The 17,656-nt window shown below is 37.5% G+C and overlaps 1 protein-coding gene across 2 annotated transcripts in view; it reads right to left on the bottom strand.

Annotated features, from left to right (window-relative positions):
• Positions 1 to 2,215, bottom strand: part of LOC135165388 (FK506-binding protein 2) — a 42,444-nt gene extending 40,229 nt beyond the window's left edge. The window contains exon 1 of one of the 2 annotated variants that reach the window (XM_064126652.1): positions 1,771 to 2,215. In XM_064126652.1, the coding sequence (XP_063982722.1) occupies positions 1,771 to 1,967 (197 nt within the window). In that variant the 5' untranslated portion in view covers positions 1,968 to 2,215. The remainder of the gene's footprint in view (positions 1 to 1,770) is intronic. The other variant, XM_064126653.1, reaches the window with a different exon arrangement.
• Positions 2,216 to 17,656: the final 15,441 nt, after the last annotated feature.

Below are 17,656 nucleotides of genomic sequence, written 5' to 3'. Positions count from 1 at the left end.
CCGTCAAGTCTTGACGAATCCCCGGGGGTCATGAAATCAATCATTCTTTATGAAGGGGTTGAAAGTATCCGCGTATGAAAGACCTCCCCATGGATTAATTCATTACAATTTTTCACCTCCGCTCTCGAAGCATTTACTTTCAACAATTCCCACGTGCACTGTTCACCCATTTTACATTCATAATACGGCAAATCTTTGCTAAAAACAGTTCACAAACTGAAATAAAACATTTCTATGCTGATTCTCATACCTCTAAAACCCACCAACTTCCGGAGTTTTAGAATTGTGGGATTAAACCGGCTGTGATCACACGTTTTCCACTGCATGTACAACAGCATTTCAGTTGCACACCTGACCCGAATGGTCGTCCAATCGTCTAGTAATGCAATCCATTGAAAATTCAACCGCACAAAGAGCGTAAAAAAAAAAAGAATTGTTGTAGAATTGCATTTGGCAATTGATCGAAATTTGAATGTAAAAGAATCTATTTTCCTGGCTGAGGAATTTCGTTGGCTCTCAACGCTCGCAATTCATCAAAAACCTCATATTTCCCTTCCACAATTCACTTTTTCTCTCCAACAATCTCGCGGAATCTCTGAGGGGGGTAAAAATATTTCCCCAATTTTAATCATTTATTCCACGAGAACAAATGTCTGGCGCTGAAAACGAAGGAATTCATCTTGAAAGATAAAAACCAGACCCTCTTAAATTCCCCCTAAATCTACGACATCCCCCTGGCTGGCCCTCTAAAAAACCCCAAAGTGACGGGCGAGAGAGAGAGAGAGACAGAAAGGAAAAAAAAATGAAAATATTATATTTATGATGAACGGCCGTGCCTTTATGGGCTCCAGGTCACTTCCAGCGATTAACGGTTCTTGTAACGGGGTACGGTACAATTCGCCTTACGAGTACCGAGGCACGAAAACATAATTGCCCACCACTCACAGACGTAAAAACAAAAACTTTAAAGTTTACCTTTTAATTTCCTTAATTTTTATTTATGACACCACAGAGGCAAATAATTGTTTGCCATTTAGGAAAACGAGGGAGAGACTTTTCTTTCTGAACCCTGAGTACAATCTACGCTGTGGGGATAATCCGTTTACCATGGGGTCGACCCCAAGTGGTCCATGAGAAATGAATAATTGTCACCCTCAAGCCCTCTAATCCTGTTTATCTCAGAAAATTCGTTGGTAATTTTTCTTTTCAGAAATTTCTTCCTTCATTCACGGGGGTGAAACACGTGTTTCATTCGCCATCGGCCGTGACAATAATTTCGCGAATCACTCGAATTAATTCCGCAACACAATTCCAATTAAAATTCAATTGTCTCCACATGATCACATCGAGAATAATTCCACGTTTTCATTACCGAGTCGATTGCGTTCGCTTGTCCATTTCTTATTTCAATACCAAAGGTCAGTCTCTGATTAATAATTATCAATATTTGACGAAATACTGCCTGAAATGTTTGACTCTAGTAATCAAAGTCACCCGATAACATTCGAGATGTTAAAAAAACCAACTCTCAGCTTGAAGTAAAAAATCTCCAATATCTCCAAAACTATGCGAGTGTAAAACTTTAAATTACGCTCACTGGAATGGAAAATTTCCCTGGATACTTGGAAAACAAAATTCTGGGAATCTTCTAGCCCCTTCTGGACCACAAAATTTCCGGGAAAAAAATAAGATAACTTCCCCATGAATTTTCCTCCATCTCTCATTCACTCAATCGCACAAATAAAAGACGATAATCCCAGAATCACTGACCTTGAATCGAATTTCTTGCCATCCAGGAGTGTTCCAGTGTAGTGCATGGTCACCTGATCACCCTTCTTAGTTTTAACATCGCAAATTTCCGGCACATATTCTTTATCAACTTTAAATTCGCTAGCATTACCAGACACTGAAACAACAATCAGAGCCAGTAAAGCCCCGATAGCACCACGAATATAGCCCGAATGCATTTTAAATATTGATCTTCTACCACACGATATCAATTAATTTTGAAATAATTGAAAAATGCTAGTTAATAGATTGTCGGTATATCCAGAATAATTTTTCACGTTTATGATGTACAATGTTCAGGAGAAAAAAAATGCGAACACGTCAGAAACGGTGACGTTGGCGAGCGCCTACGAGCAACTGGCGCTTCCAGAGTACGTCTCGTCGGTAGTGACGTTCACACTGTATAGTTTTTCGGTGTAAGAGTGGTGGTCGTATTGCGCGCGCTCGAACATAACTCCTTTACTCCTATCCTACGTGGAAGGCAGGATTGAGTGTGAGGTATAGAAACGTCCCGCCACGCCACATTGCGCCGTCTCATTGGCCTCTTGAAAATATGTAGGTCTCTGACACTCGCTTCCCACTTTCCTGGCGGTACTCTGACCCCGTTCACTCTATCAAGGATTTTTCCATTTTTTTTTTCGGTGTTATCCTGCTGTTTCATTTCGTTTCAAATTGAAAATTATGGGAAAATTTCACATTGAAATTTCGCCCGGAGGACAATTTCACGTTGACTATTTCACATCAGGGATTTTTTTAATTGAAATTCAATGAAAAATTGAACAAACTGCAGTTGCACAGTTGAAAATTATGTCTGGGGTTCACAAACTCTGGAAACATTTCCCAGAAATCAAAATTTAAGACCAAAGTGAATAAAATGAAGAGTTTAATGACTTTCAGACGAACAAGTGTCCAAACGTCTTGAGTCAGACATATGTCAGTGTCTTTTTCTACTGCGGAATCTGTTTCTACTTGTACAGTCAGACATTACTCGCACTTCATTTGATCCTCGATTTTCGGGTATTTTAGACGGCTTTGTTTGAATATTATTATGTGACAAAAAATCGATATTTTTCCTGATATCGAACATCAGATTAATTGATAGTTTATCAGGTTTAAAGAATCAATTCATAAAGACAACGGGACTTGTTGCTTTTTGAAATAGAATTCGACGAGATTCGAAGGTTAGTTATCACGATGAAATTTTCTCATCCATAGTGATGTCACAGATTCTGTAGTCAGCCAACCATTCAACAAACGCCACGACAGATTGTGTGGTGGTATTCCTACGCGTGTGTCACGAGTCACGCTTTCTCCTATTCGTCCACAATGATTGGGCCACGTTTGCATCTCGCTTATACATCCACACGCCAAGCCTTTTGTCAGCGTGTATACATCGAGATATATATGTATATATCGGTATATCTATAGATATGTATATACTTCACGGCTCGCTTGATAACACTGGGAAGTGGGAGGGAGGATTACACGGTCGCTTAACACATTGTAAGTATTCTTGATTAATATTTCTGTGAAAGTGATAAAGGAACAATTCACGACAGCTGATGTTAATCAAAATAATAGGTACAATCAGTGGATGAAAACGAGATTGATGGAGCCGACATTGAAGTGAGTTCATCCTGGGGTTTTTTGGGAATATTGTTAGCGCCTTTAGGGGTCTCAGAGGTTTCAGGTGTTGTCATGTTTCAATAAAAATATCCTGACGCAATCACTATTCCCAAATTTTCCATATTAAAATCGTCCTGGCACAACAAACAATTTCACCATTAAAAATGCAAAGTTCATCAGAAAATTGCCATATTAAAACCGGCCTGGCAATACAAACAATTTCATCATTATACATGCAAAGTTCATCGGAAAATCACTGCAAACAGTAGATTTCAACACTCGGACATTTGTTCATTTATTTTTTATCAAAAGAAGAACTCAACCGAAATACATGTGCCAAGCACTTTGCCCGTGCCACCACAACAGGGACCAGAGGAAGGAAATGAAAATGTCTCAGTTACAAGCGCAACTGTGATATACCTTTATACACAACTGGAAACTTTAGCCAAAGGAGAGCTGGGGATACACACGAGATGAAGTTGCATGTGGTTTTTCGTGAAAAGGCCAAACAGCAAGGTTATGAGTAAAAGTTCTGGTCTCTGGTGACTGTCAGAGGAACAAGAGAGACAAATCTAGTGAGAATTTCCCCGAATGAGGGTCTTTGATTCGTAAATGGCATTTGCAACAGGTAACACAAGCCTGAACAATTCCATTAGAATTTTATCATCGATTTAGTGAAAATTTTCCAAGCAATTCTCCACCACGTACCTCAGCACTTTCACTCAACTCCCATCACTCAGTGAAGGGATGCGTGAGCATGTGACATGAGGAATGGCAATTTACAGCTGACGTGACCATGCATTAACTGATTTACCTTGTACATACACAAATTTTGTACAACTGGCACTAGACTTTCCACGTGCAATAGGATACCTGCGTACATTTTGAAACACGTAACTTGGAGACGAGTGCTCATCCAACGTGATACAAAGGGCTGAGGAAGCTCAAGAAGAGGAAACAAGTTGAAATAAAAAAATACCCAAGAGCCGTCTCTTTGATTGCCTCAACGACCTTCGTAAAAAAGAAAAATCCAACAATTTCTCCCTTCCTCAATTGTGTTATCTTGATAAGTACTTGTTGAGTGGTGTTTTTTTTTTCTTGGAAAAATGTCAAGTCTTGCTCAAATGTAACTAGCTGATGCACTTACCGTGAAGGCACCAGAACACTTCAACGTGTAAAAATTTTGTCGGTCATAAATTGCGTTTTTCATTATTCGAATGGGAAATTATCAACAGAATGAATTTTTTGAAACTGACAAACTGATTTTTCTAAATTGTCCTGATCCTCCAGTAATTTTCCCGCTATAATTATCCTAAAATTCACAGTTAGTCCGAACCTGTCCCCAAAATTATGAACTTCTAGAGGTGAAATTCTTTAAAATTCCTGACATTTTCACCACAAGTTACAACAGAAATTTTTCAAGAGATCAGTTAGCCAGTTAGGTACCTCCCTTCCTCACTTGACAATCTACATTTATTCATCACGAAAAGTAAATATTTTATCCACCGATAAAGTTTAATCCCTAATTATTGAATCGTTAGGTTACATAAACCGATGGAACATAAGCTCACTCAATTCATGCATAACCCTTGAAGGAGATTGCTCAAAGTAAAGAGAGGGCGGGTGTCAAAATGTTGACAGTAAAGCGTGAATTGAGTTAGAAACAACAACAATGTTTAAAGTAAGGTATTCGCTATGGTGTGAAAGATAGCTGGGAGGTACCTCTTGTACCAAAGTGCGAGGAAATTTGAACGGGGGTAATTAAGCTTTACGGAGAAATAGAGGGTTAGGGGTGGTGTACGATGCCACCATCCAGTGTAAATTCAACGTTTATAGCCACCACTGTACGGCTTTAAACACTGAAAATTCTTGTCACGTACACATCCCTCTGCATGTATCCCTGTGTGAGCCCAGTTCTGGGCGCGATTTCCGAGCCGTTGCACGCCTCGTTCCTTACTTTCCCGCCGTGTCGCACCTCTATATCGTTTTCCCCCCCTTCTCTTCTCCCCCTCACCCACCCCCCAACGTTTGCCGACGAATCGCAGAATACAAATTTCGATATTTCGGTGAAACATGAAAAGAAAATTCTTTCTGTACCTAGAGCCGGAGTAATATGAGTCATATTACATGTTCAACGTTATTGGATTTTACTGAAGTTGAAGATATTATTTTCATTTATTTGAAATTGATTCCACAATTGAGGAAACCTGTATGACCCAATGATAATAGGCATTAATGGATTATCTTGATTTGAGAAAAATAAATAATTTATTTGAATCGAGGGAAATTTATTTCATACAATAAACTGTGGACTCGATAAAGAGATCATCAAGATCGATATAATTTTTTTTTTTACAGAATTAACTGCTATTTTTTGAAACAAATGTGGATGGTAATCAATGGGTAATAAAAATAGCCCTGAATTATGTAAAAAATTTAAATATTTTTTAATGGATCATAAAAAAGTATTTTCCTGATTTCAACAAGAATCAAGATCCAAGATCAAGACCTCACTTTCACCGTCATCCGTCCATTGCCCTTAATTTTCACGTGGTATAAAAAACCAGTTGACAGAACACGTCGTTGGAAATAAAAAAAAAACGTATATCTAATATATATTCATGGCATTGATGCAGACGGTAGCGCACAGAGAATGTGAAAAGCGATTAATGAAAAGCCTCGCGGGCTCGTTATCTCGACTTAATTACTGCGCTAGCCGGATTTGGATTTCCTTCACAGACTCCTCGGCCCAGTCTTCTTATCCACCCCACACCAGTGAATTTATTATTCCGTTAATTTCCAACTCCGGAATGGAGAAAGGAAGGCGTGTACTTAAGGGTAAAATTTTTTGCAACAAATTTTTCTTAAGGTACGTTGAAATGTGAAAAAAAAACTCACAATTAAAACGATTCGCAAAAGAATAATATTCAGACTTTTGTTCATACTCTCTTATTAAAAGTCCAACTCCACCGAGTAACCTCAACGGTTTAATATATGATTCTCATCTCGATGAGTAATTGGAGCAATTCCAATCATCTGAGACAATTGCAAAAAACTTTTTGATGTGAAAACTTACTTTTTCAATATCTTTTAGGATATTATCTGGTGAACTAATGGCACAAAATGTCTACTTGTTGTGTTTGACATGAGAAAGTTTTCCCGAACTTTAATGATACAAATTTTCTTCGATTATGACTTAGCATTATCGAAAAAAAAAACTCCACAAGTTTCTCATTCAATTTCCGTCAGTTTTCCTCCACATGGCAGACCCAATTAATTTCCCTAAAATTTAATAAATTATTGACGAAGCATCTGCGTTCATCGTAACACGAACAGAAACTGTGATAAATATTTGCAGGACTGATTCACCTGACGGTAGAAAGTTGTCGCTGATGAGGTCAACTTTCTCCAACTCTGAAGCGACGAATTAAAAGGAAAATTGTACTCCTATAGCAACACGGAAATAACTTCAGTCCGACTAATTGCGATGTTGCTGTCAGTTTGAGTGATTCCACCAGCAAACAATATGAAGAAAATATTAGTCACGCTGTGAAATAAAAAGTCCAGGTAACCTCGAAAAAGCAATGAAAAAATATGCTGCATAGTAACGAGAAAACGAGCGGAATAAGCGAATACGTGGATCGTAAAGCCAAATTTACGATGCAATGGGGGAGAAGAGAAAAAGAAGCTAAAACTGCAAACCAGTCGTGTACTTATCACACACGATAGCATGGGTACACCTGGGGTACTATCTGGGGATGAGCATAGTGGTCGAACTAAAACGTATAATGTGCTGTGTGAAAGTTAAATGAACGAAAAAAAAATGAATAAAAAAAGCGATGGCGATGTTCTGGTGAAAATTAAATGAGATATCGTATTATTAACTTAATCAATAATCAATGTCCAACCATGAAATCCCCTAGAATATTGATTTATTTAAATTTTATCAAAACCTCTATATAAAATTTTTATATAATTTCAAGCGAAATTCCATTACTTTAAATCAACAATTTTATTGATTTTGCCTGCTAAATTTAAAAGTTCTTTTAAATCCAATGCATAATTTATTTCTGGCAAATGAATAATCAATAACTTAATAAAATTGTTCAGATTAAATAGAAATGTATCAACAGAAACAAAAACATTTACTAATTAAAAATTTCGCATGATTCAAATAAATCATGTTTTTTAGTGATATTATTTCGCTATTTCAAGTTTTCAATACAAACTATCGTTCTATGATATAATAAATAAAACAGTTCTCAGCCATTTTACTAAATAAAAAAATAACCCAATTCCTGGAACTCCTTGCAATGAAATTCCCAACAAATGTTGCAGAAAGAACAACTGCAGTGGATCCCTAAAACTTTTTCACTCCCCTCCCCCCTCCCTACAATTGTCAGAAGTTGAAATCCACGAGCACGAGATAGAATGCCATGTGACATTGTTCATATATAGATTAGAAACACCGAAAGTGAGTTAACCAGCAAAGCGCCATCAAACTGAAGCCACACATTCTCCGCATCGATGAACTTTCAAACAGCCATTAATTAGTATTCCAGACTGATCTAATTATTATGAATACAATACGTCAAATACAAACTCACGAGTATCGATGCTCGGGAATTATTGAAATGTCATCGCACTGCGAAATTACCCATTAGAATATATTGAAATAGTATTTCCACAGTTCCAATTTAAAATAAGAAGTATTTTTCTCAAGTTCATGTCTAATTAGCAATCAAGACCTATTAGTATCAAACGCCCGAAATGTCCATTGCAAAATCTCCTTTAAATTCTTGTAAAACGAATATTTAATTAACAGAATTGGATTTTTCTCTCAGTACATGATATGAGGAGACACAGGGGATGGAAATTCAGGACACTAGACGCCTGCAACTCGATGAGCTACCCCTATTAATTCCATAAAAATGAAAATTCCCCTAAAATTGGATACAACGAAGAGCGAGCGATGTATCGTATGTTAAAACCCCCGGATCTCAATTTCTCTCTTCTCTATGGGCGCGTGTACATAATCGGACCCTAGAAGTTCTCGCAATTCTACTCTCCTACTGTTCCTGAAGTATCTAACATGAAGCCCCGACTGTAATACCCGAAATTCACTAACAAGTTGATGGGAATTTTCCGAATCATTTGACGACGAAAATCTCCAAATTTGGAAAATTCAGAGACGGAATTCCCACCAAAGACGATTAACGGCTTTGTGGAGTATGTGATATCTGAGAAGATGCATCTGGAGATGTTGCAAGAGAATCAAATGGAAACTTCGGCTTTTGAGTCTTCGTTCCACCCCAGGAAAACCCGATACAGTTGCATTTACCACAGCGAAACTACGACGTATTTCAAAACGTGTAATCGCACGTAACTAGAGCCCTGCACTGTACAATCAACCTATTCCTTGACATCAGCGAGTTGAGATGTGTCGAATGCCGATGATTGCGGATTCAATTATAGTAACAAGTTCTATCGCACCATTGACGACAACTGAGACAATGGAATGTTTCAAGAAATGTCAGTTGCATTATTATTCATTAAATTTAATGTCTGGCGTCGAAGTAATGGTATAAAACCCAAGACATTCGAGATTTCAGTGATTATATTTTTATGTCTCATGTTTTAAATTATAACGTCATTAAGGGACTGGCTTTTACGCACCCAAAAGTGATTCACTTCGGTCAAGACATTTTCCAGGGGAAGAATTCATATTTTACGAGCGTATTCTTCCGGGTCAGTCATTCCCAGGCGATCCACGTCCACCTCAATTACAGTTATGAGTTAATGGTAGATATTGTTTACATTTTTCATTACCTAATTTGTTCAACCTTTGGAGATCTCAATTGTTGAAAAAATTGAAAAGTCATTCGCTCATTTTTATCATTTTTTCAATTGTCTAATTATCGATGCGGTCTTCTATGTGTTACTTGTTTAACTTGAATTTTATGGTTGCAACTAAAATAAAAAATGGCTAAAAATTTATTTGAAAAAAAAAAGAAAAAATAATAATAAAATGTGAAGCGTATCCCCTTTGTATTATCACCGAGACCAAAACAACGAGAGGGTCATCCTCATTATTTATGCAAACCGAGTGAACCAGTTACTGGATTTAACGTACGAATTTTATGGCCGAAGGTCTTTTCAATGACGCTCATTAATCGCTGTATGAAATGTCAATTTATGTACTCAACATTGTGGTTTTGAATCATTACTGGTGAATGTACGCATTAATTACAGCTCTGTAATTTTCACCATTGATCACGTGATCATTACGAATCATCTATAGATGGAAAATCCTAGAAATATGATTTGAAATTTCAGTATTGTTCAGCTCACGATATTCAACAACAAAATACCCCTCACATTTATCGTCATTCGCATGCATAATCCTATGGCTTTTACCTTGGGAGCTAATACTATCGATAGGTACATCAGTTAAAACCATAGAATAGGATTGCAATGAACCTAGAAAACCCATATCCGTATTGTTATATACGTAAAGTCGAGATAACGCTGGGTTGCACTCCGCCAATTCAATATCAACAGTAATGATTATTTAATAGGTGGCTGACTCTTAACATTCAGCTACTGATACCATAACCGTTATCAGTATTACGTGGAGAAAATATACATTAAAGAGCAGAGGATCGTAGGTATTTAATTGTGAAAGAGGGAAGATAATAAAATAGAGATTTTTTCCACAATTTTTTATGAAGAATGACAATATCCGATGAAATCGACGGGAATTCAAGGAATTTCTTTCTAAAGCCCCAGAGAATTCGTTAACAGGATCAGAGAATGTGACATTTGGATATTGAGGTTATCCAGTTTCATCCATCAAAAGGTCACGCAGTTTGCACTCGTAATCCAATTTTTATTGTCATTCAGATATGGAAGTGATTATTAAAGCAAAGAGATTGTTCATTAAAGTGGGATTTGGATTTAATTAAAACCGAAAGCTGTTTTACTTTCACAATCGTGACGAAAATAATCCTCGAGGACAGATGATGGCATCAACAAATACTTTCCGATCTTCTAATTAAAAGGGGAGAACGACAACAACTCATCTTCACGCTTTCAGAATTATCAAATTACTGATTGCGGTTGGGAATTTTGTTGGAATTCACGTGCACCCAAACTCTGAGAAAATGATACAGCTTGAGTAATTTCTCCTCGGGCAACGAAAACAATTGATAAGAAAATGTGAAGAGTTTATAATACTCTTGAAAATTATTGATTGGCATGACCTGTCATTCTATCTGCTGGAAATGACTACATTAAACCGCAAAAAATATTACGTCACAATAATTGGATAAAAAGTTCAAAGTTTTTCATGTATAATTCCTAGGAATTTTCTACTAGACTAGACTAGGATAGAAATCGTCTTATTATTTTATAAATTAAAAAAATAGTTGTTCCGTGTAATAATTTCCCCCTTTGAATTTCCCCCTTTAAATTTCCCCCTTTGAATTTCCCCCTTCGAATTTCCCCCTTGAAAGCTTTCAATTCGAGACCAAAATTATCCTGAATTCAAAAGCTTTTTCCCTACCCAAATACCCATAAATTCTCTGTAAAAGAACCGCTAAAAAATCCATATCAAAATTTTCGAATTACTTTTTTAACAATGACTATAAGCATAAATTTCCCGTTCCCCATGCACTTCACCCAGCCCCATAACCTCCAAAAGTTGCCCGTACGCATCGAATTTTACATGTGAAAGAGGCGTAAGGACGTGGTGGCTTTGATCGCAGGGCCATACCACCTGAAACGAGAGCGGAATGCAGATTATTTTGGGAATACGATCAAACGGGGCTGAATCGGGTTAAAACCCTGTGGAGTGTGTCATTCCCCTCTCCCTTGACGATACATAGGGGTACGAACGTCAAGTGGAAACGGTCGTCCAGGGTTATCCAGAATATGCCCGGACGGAGGGAAGAATTCATCCGGGAGAAAATGAATTTTACCGGGTAAAGGGTTGAGAGGGCATTAACGACTCTTTGATCAAGACTTTGACTGCTTAGTTCTCACTATTCGTCCGATAATTACTATCTACTCAGGGAGGTATTTTTCCAAGGTTCTAATGAGACACTGGATCAAAGAATTCCGGATCAATGGAGGAATGAAACAGTGGAGTAGATTGAGATTACTACAACAATGATGAGATAGCTTTAGGTGCTCTCATCCAATCGGAAAATTACGGAAATGGAATGAGAGGAGAGGCGAGGCTATTCTATATATATAGTTTATTTAGACTCTATCCGTGTAAACACGCTCTACTCACTCCCAATGCACCACTCGAAGACCAAAGAGATCATTTCCCATTGGTACAATAGCTCCGGCTCATGATTTTTTTTTTATTTTATTCTTCAGATCACGCACGGTTGCATCGTACGTTGTCCAACCATGTCCGGTAATCTGACGAATAACCTACATGATGGATATCGAAAAGCTCATTGTTGATAAATAACACAAAACCGATTTGATATTGTTTCAGGTATCGATAGATTTCAATTATATTCTGCTCTCACTCATCTGATATTTTGAAAACTGACTCGAGGGAATTGAGCTGTGGTCATCATCTCGAACCCTCTCCATGACCAATCGATCGTGTGTTCCTTCGCAAACATTTCCTCTGTCGATACGGATTGAATGGTAACAATCGATTGTTTGTTGGTGCTATTGTTGTACGGCAAGCGTATTTCGAATTGAGATGTTTACGGGAAACAAGCCCTCAGCGAGAGGGATTAATCCGCCTTCGGGAAAAATGGCTTATTCATAGGGAGTGGACTTGGGGGAGGTAATGTGTGTATATCTCCTCAAGTTCTCATCCAATATCACTCACTTGATGTTCTCAATGAGCGAAGTGGGTAGATAATTATCAAAGAAATGCGAAGGAATTTTCATTTGATTCAGACGATTTTTGGGCCTGAAAAATGTCTAGAAAATGTGGAAAAATTCGACTATTCGTTAACTTAAGTTCCATAATTTTACTAAATATTTCTCTTCCTGTATTCAACAATTCTCGACATTATCGTCCCTACAAATAACATGGTGCAAAAATGAAAACAAACCACCCCTGGAAAAAAAAAAGCCCTCGGTCGTCCCCTGGTATGCCTGTAAAAATTATAAACTTTTCCAGACAATTTCCAACACAAAGTGTTCATATCACCGAGTAAACTTATCCCTCCCATATACCTCCGAAAACTTTAAATTGAATTAACCTAATAAGCCAGGGGAGGTCGCTTGAAGTCCACCCGGACGACAAGTACCCTCTGGAAAATGTAAAAGAGGAAGTGCAGAGGGAGAATTTGGCACCCCACTGGCACCGTCATCTCTCAGTTCATGTACGTGCACCATGAGAACTGACTATATGTCGTAACCGAACGCTCGACATAACCAGGTACGTGTTTTATGGGTTTCGTTAACACTGAGCTCCATATTTTCCCTGTCACGGGTGAAAATGGGGAAGATTTAGGGGGGGCTAAAGAAGGGTCGTACGAAAAAACTTTTTACTCATTCCCATGCCCCATCCTCTCATTCTTCCATCTTTCTTTTTATCAGCAATTCCTCTTGTATATACGTGGATATACAGGGGTAGGAGAATAACTACTCTATCGAATTCACCGCGAACATGTACGTGACACCAATTCGGGAGTAACGAAAAAAAAAAAAATACTGGAATGAGAAATTCGGAAAAACCTACCAAACCCACCCTCATATTGAAACCTGTCAAGTTAAAAAACGATTTATATTGCGCCTCCGTGCTTTTTGGAATTTATTTCACCTGGTTACACTCACTCGTACAGTTCACACAAATGCACGGGAAAATTTCAGTTTCGACTGATAGATTTTTTAAATAATTTGTTTGCTTCGAGCGGTCGACCAGAATATATTTTTCATTTAAAATATATGCGCTAAAATCGCTCAACAAAATTGGGGGAGACTCGTGGGATTATTTTGGTATTAAAAAATAGTTGAAATTCGTGAAATGTCAATATTCACAGATTTACACTGTTGAAATTACTTTACGTACCAGTAATTTCACGAGAATAAGCCGCTTCCCGAGTAGAAATTCAACTAAGTTTTTGATAAGGCAATGATCCTGAAAACCGCATCTGCGATCAGTTACGGATCAGGCTAAATGATCAGGGACTGAATGGGCATGTAACGCTGTGTTTCCATCATAATAGGATCGCTCAACCTGATCCAATTCCTATCAGGCAACCTGTTGAGATCCTGATCCAAATCACCTGATCCTAAGAGGACCAGGCAGTAAGATCCGATTCCTATCAGGTTATCCTTCGAGAATCTGATCCAAATCACCTGATCCTAATAGGACAATGTTCACTCTTCGCAACTGATAACTTATCGCTGATAAGTTACTTATCAGCGATATTGGATCCAGAACTGTTAGGAATGGCTCAAATATTATCAGTTGCGAAGAGTGAACATTGTCCTATTAGGATCAGGATAAGTTACTTATCAGCGATATTGGATACTTATACTTATACTTAGTAATTTATAGGATTTTATTATTAATTAAATACGTTTCTTTTTTTATTTAATTTTAAACGAAAGATTTCATGACAAGTTTCAGCTGTTTATTCCCAATTAAGAGTTTCTCACATAAAAGTGTATTGAGTTCCACCACGAATTTCTCAAAATACCGTTGAATGTTATGGGGTTTACCAACGCCAGAATAAACAGCAATCGGAAAAACTTTATACACGTCTGGTTGGACAAATACTTTCCCCAAAATGGGCCAAAATTGCAGGTTACTAGATTTATATGGGGACGTGCCATCAATGTGGATGAGTAGCGCAATTTCATTGTTTTGATGGAGTCGAGGATTAATTGTCTTTTTTAAATGTTCGGTGATACCAAAATACACGTATTCACTCTCCTTGTCATTGTCAAAAGTTTCAATTTTATAATTCACTGAGGAAGTTTTAAGAAGAGTTTTTGAGCAAGTTGGTAACTTTGGAAGATGTCTTCGTAGGATTTTTAAAAGAGAATCCAAGTGTATTTGAGGAGTTTTTGATTTTATTGCCCACTGTCGAAGTTGTTCTACCTCATCTACGGGCAATTCATGTTCCGATTCTTCACTATCTGATGATGAATCTTGTCAGCTAAAATCACCCTCCTCTTCACTGAATGTTCTTTCGTGATCAGGATATCTTTCTAAACTATTAGAATCATGACTGGATTCGGCATTGTTTTCACTTGAAGTTAAATCCATGGAGTTTTGAAATTCTACAAATTCATTAGAAATATCCAAATTTGTACTTGAATATTCAATTTGCATCAACTCCTCTTGTATACTGCACATAACCTCTTTCGGAATGGAGTCATCACCACTTATGACATCGACGTTTCGAGAGTCAGCCTGAGTGTCCTGATTTTCTTGAAAAACCTCGTCTCCTTGTCCATGTTTTCGCTCACGAAACCGTTGCACTCTTAATCGTGTCACAGCACGTTTATGTAATAATTCAGCAGTAGATTGATTCATTTTGATATTTTCGAGTTCACTGTCGTTCTATTAGTGCACAAACACTATGGCTCAGAAGATGATAGACGAAACCATCATTATCGACCATCAGTGGAGCCTATACAAAAAGCCACACTGGTCAATCCACGCTGCCACGCTGGCTAATCAGACTTGGCGGATTTCATAGAGATAATCAATTATTCCATTGTCATAATTGATCATTTAACAATCGATAATCGATTAGTACAAAAATAAAGGCAAAACAGGCATCGACGCTAATAGAAAATGAACGTAAGATATATCACAGACTTACGTTTTACTTCACAGCAAAGTGTTGATTATATCCTTCTAAGTTTAAATTTATATAGTATTATGATTGGAAACTTATTCGTATATGTACTCAATTTTTCAGGATTTAATGATGAGTATTTTATTCTGATTTGATAAGGAAATATTAAGAATATTTGGATTAACGTTATAATAATAATAATACTAGTTACTCATACCATTGAGGAAACTTTTGACGGATAGTAACTTCGTCAGATTTTAAAGGAGCCGAACTTATTAGGAAATACTTTTCTAAAGCCTGATCGGTTGATTATTCATCAGTCGATAATTATATTCAGCTAATTTTCAACGAAAAGTGACTGGATCAGGTTTTGAAGGGAGTTGACTTAGCAAGTAATGCCTTCTCAGTTTCTGATCAGCCACTCATCCGCTAGCCACTAATACTATTGAGGTCAGTTTTGACGGATGGTAGCAGGATCAGATTTCAAAAGGGCTCAACTTATTAATAAATTTCTTCTCAGGGCCTGATCAGTTGATTATTCATCAGTCGGTAGTAATATTCAGCTAAGTTTCAACGCAAAGTGACTGGATCAGGTTTTGAAAGGCGTTGACTTATCAAGCAATGCCTTGTCAGTATCTGATCATTCACTGATCCACTAGTCACTATACTATTGAGGTCAGTTTTGACGGATCGTAACTGGATCAGATTTCGAAAGGGCTCACCTTATTAATAAATTCCCTTTCAGTGCCTGATCAATTTCTAATCCTTCAGTCAGTAATAATATTTAACTAAGTGTAAATGAAAAGTGACCAATTCAGGCTTTGAAAGGAATTAACTTATTAAGCAATGCCTTTTCAGTTGCCGATCAGCCACTTATCCATTAGTCACTCATACCATCGAGAACGGTTTTGACGGATAGTAACAGAGTCAGTTTTTAAAGGGGCCAAACTTATTAGGAAATACCTTTTTAAAGCCTGATCGGTTGATTATTCATCAGTCGATAATAATATTCAGCTAAGTTTCAACGGAATGGGACTGGATCAGGTTTTGAAGGGAGTTGACTTATCAAGTAATGCCTTCTCAGTTTCTGATCAGCCACTCATCCACTAGTCACTAATACTATTGAAGTTAGTTTTGACGGATAGTAGCTGGATCAAATTTCGAAAGGGCTTCACTTATTAATAAATTCCTTTCCAGTGCCTGATCAGTTTATTATCCGTCAGTATTTAGCAGGGCAATCCTTACCACTTCCGGATCGTAAGCTGATGTTAAATCAGGTTTGCCTTACTGAATTTCCACTCGGGTTAGACCGCAAGAGAAACATCATATAAAGTGACTCATAGCCCTAGTGCTATATACTTTCAGTACTTGACATAGGTAGACGTCAAACTGACCCCAAACACTGGAATGGGTCTCGTGTTTGCCCTTTCAGCCATCCCCCTACGTTTGGGAGAATCACCGGGGTGTACATTTAATTGTTCCCCTGTCCGCCGAGGATGGGGTAGTACAGCATGGATGATGGGATCCTGGAGGACAACCATTCGCTACCGGGGAATTAGGGAGAATGGGAAAATCGCTTTGTGACCGTTTTCGTATTCAAGTTGTTGAATTTAATTTCTCATGTCTCTTTGGTCTGTCGTGTTTCTTCGGTTAATCGTTCAATTCCCTGAGTCTAAATACATTATCTTATCTTATCTTCCTGGAATTCTTCGAGTATAATCAGCAGAGTGAACAGTTAATTGAAATTACTTGAAAAAACTGCTGGGAAATATATCGATTGCGATCAGAAAAATAGGGATTCACGTTCGCAAAAAAGATTTTGCCAGGAAAACTGAATAGATCAGACGTCTTATTATTGCAGTGCAGTTCACTAGGATAAAATCATGGCAGACTGAAGATCACGAGTTTGAGCATAAGCTTCTCGCACAAATACGAAGCAGAGGATGTGAAGAGATTCTAACAAAGAAATCCTGGGAAATATATCAGAATTTAGAAACTTTCATCTTCTTGTTCTCATTCTCTTCGTACAATGCGATGCGATACTTTGATTTCTCGGTTTTTCAAATTCACATCCGCTAGTCAAATTTGACAGTTATCTCTAACGTATTACTTGGGCATTAATGGACGGCTTCAAATTGGGATATAAATGGGTCAGCGCGGGTAATTAAGTGATATTAATGTAATTATGACTTCATCAGGGAGAATAAAAAAATCAAGATCTCGATGATTTATCGTAAATATGTTCTTTGATGTATCGCAAATCGTCACAATTATTCAAAATGTCTAAGATTTTTTTTTAGTTTAGTATGGACTCCTTTGCACTGTCGAGGACAATTATTGTTATTCAGTCTTTCGTTTTACTGAGGAATAAGAAGATAAGCTCTGAGTGAAACACATCGTTAGTCGAAAATTTTAGGCAGAGATAATGTAATGAAACGACATTTTTCCCT

This window comes from Diachasmimorpha longicaudata, chromosome 8 (assembly GCF_034640455.1).
Source record: "Diachasmimorpha longicaudata isolate KC_UGA_2023 chromosome 8, iyDiaLong2, whole genome shotgun sequence".
Classification (NCBI taxonomy): Eukaryota; Metazoa; Arthropoda; class Insecta; order Hymenoptera; family Braconidae; genus Diachasmimorpha; species Diachasmimorpha longicaudata.
This window is presented reverse-complemented; position numbering and strand designations above follow the sequence as displayed.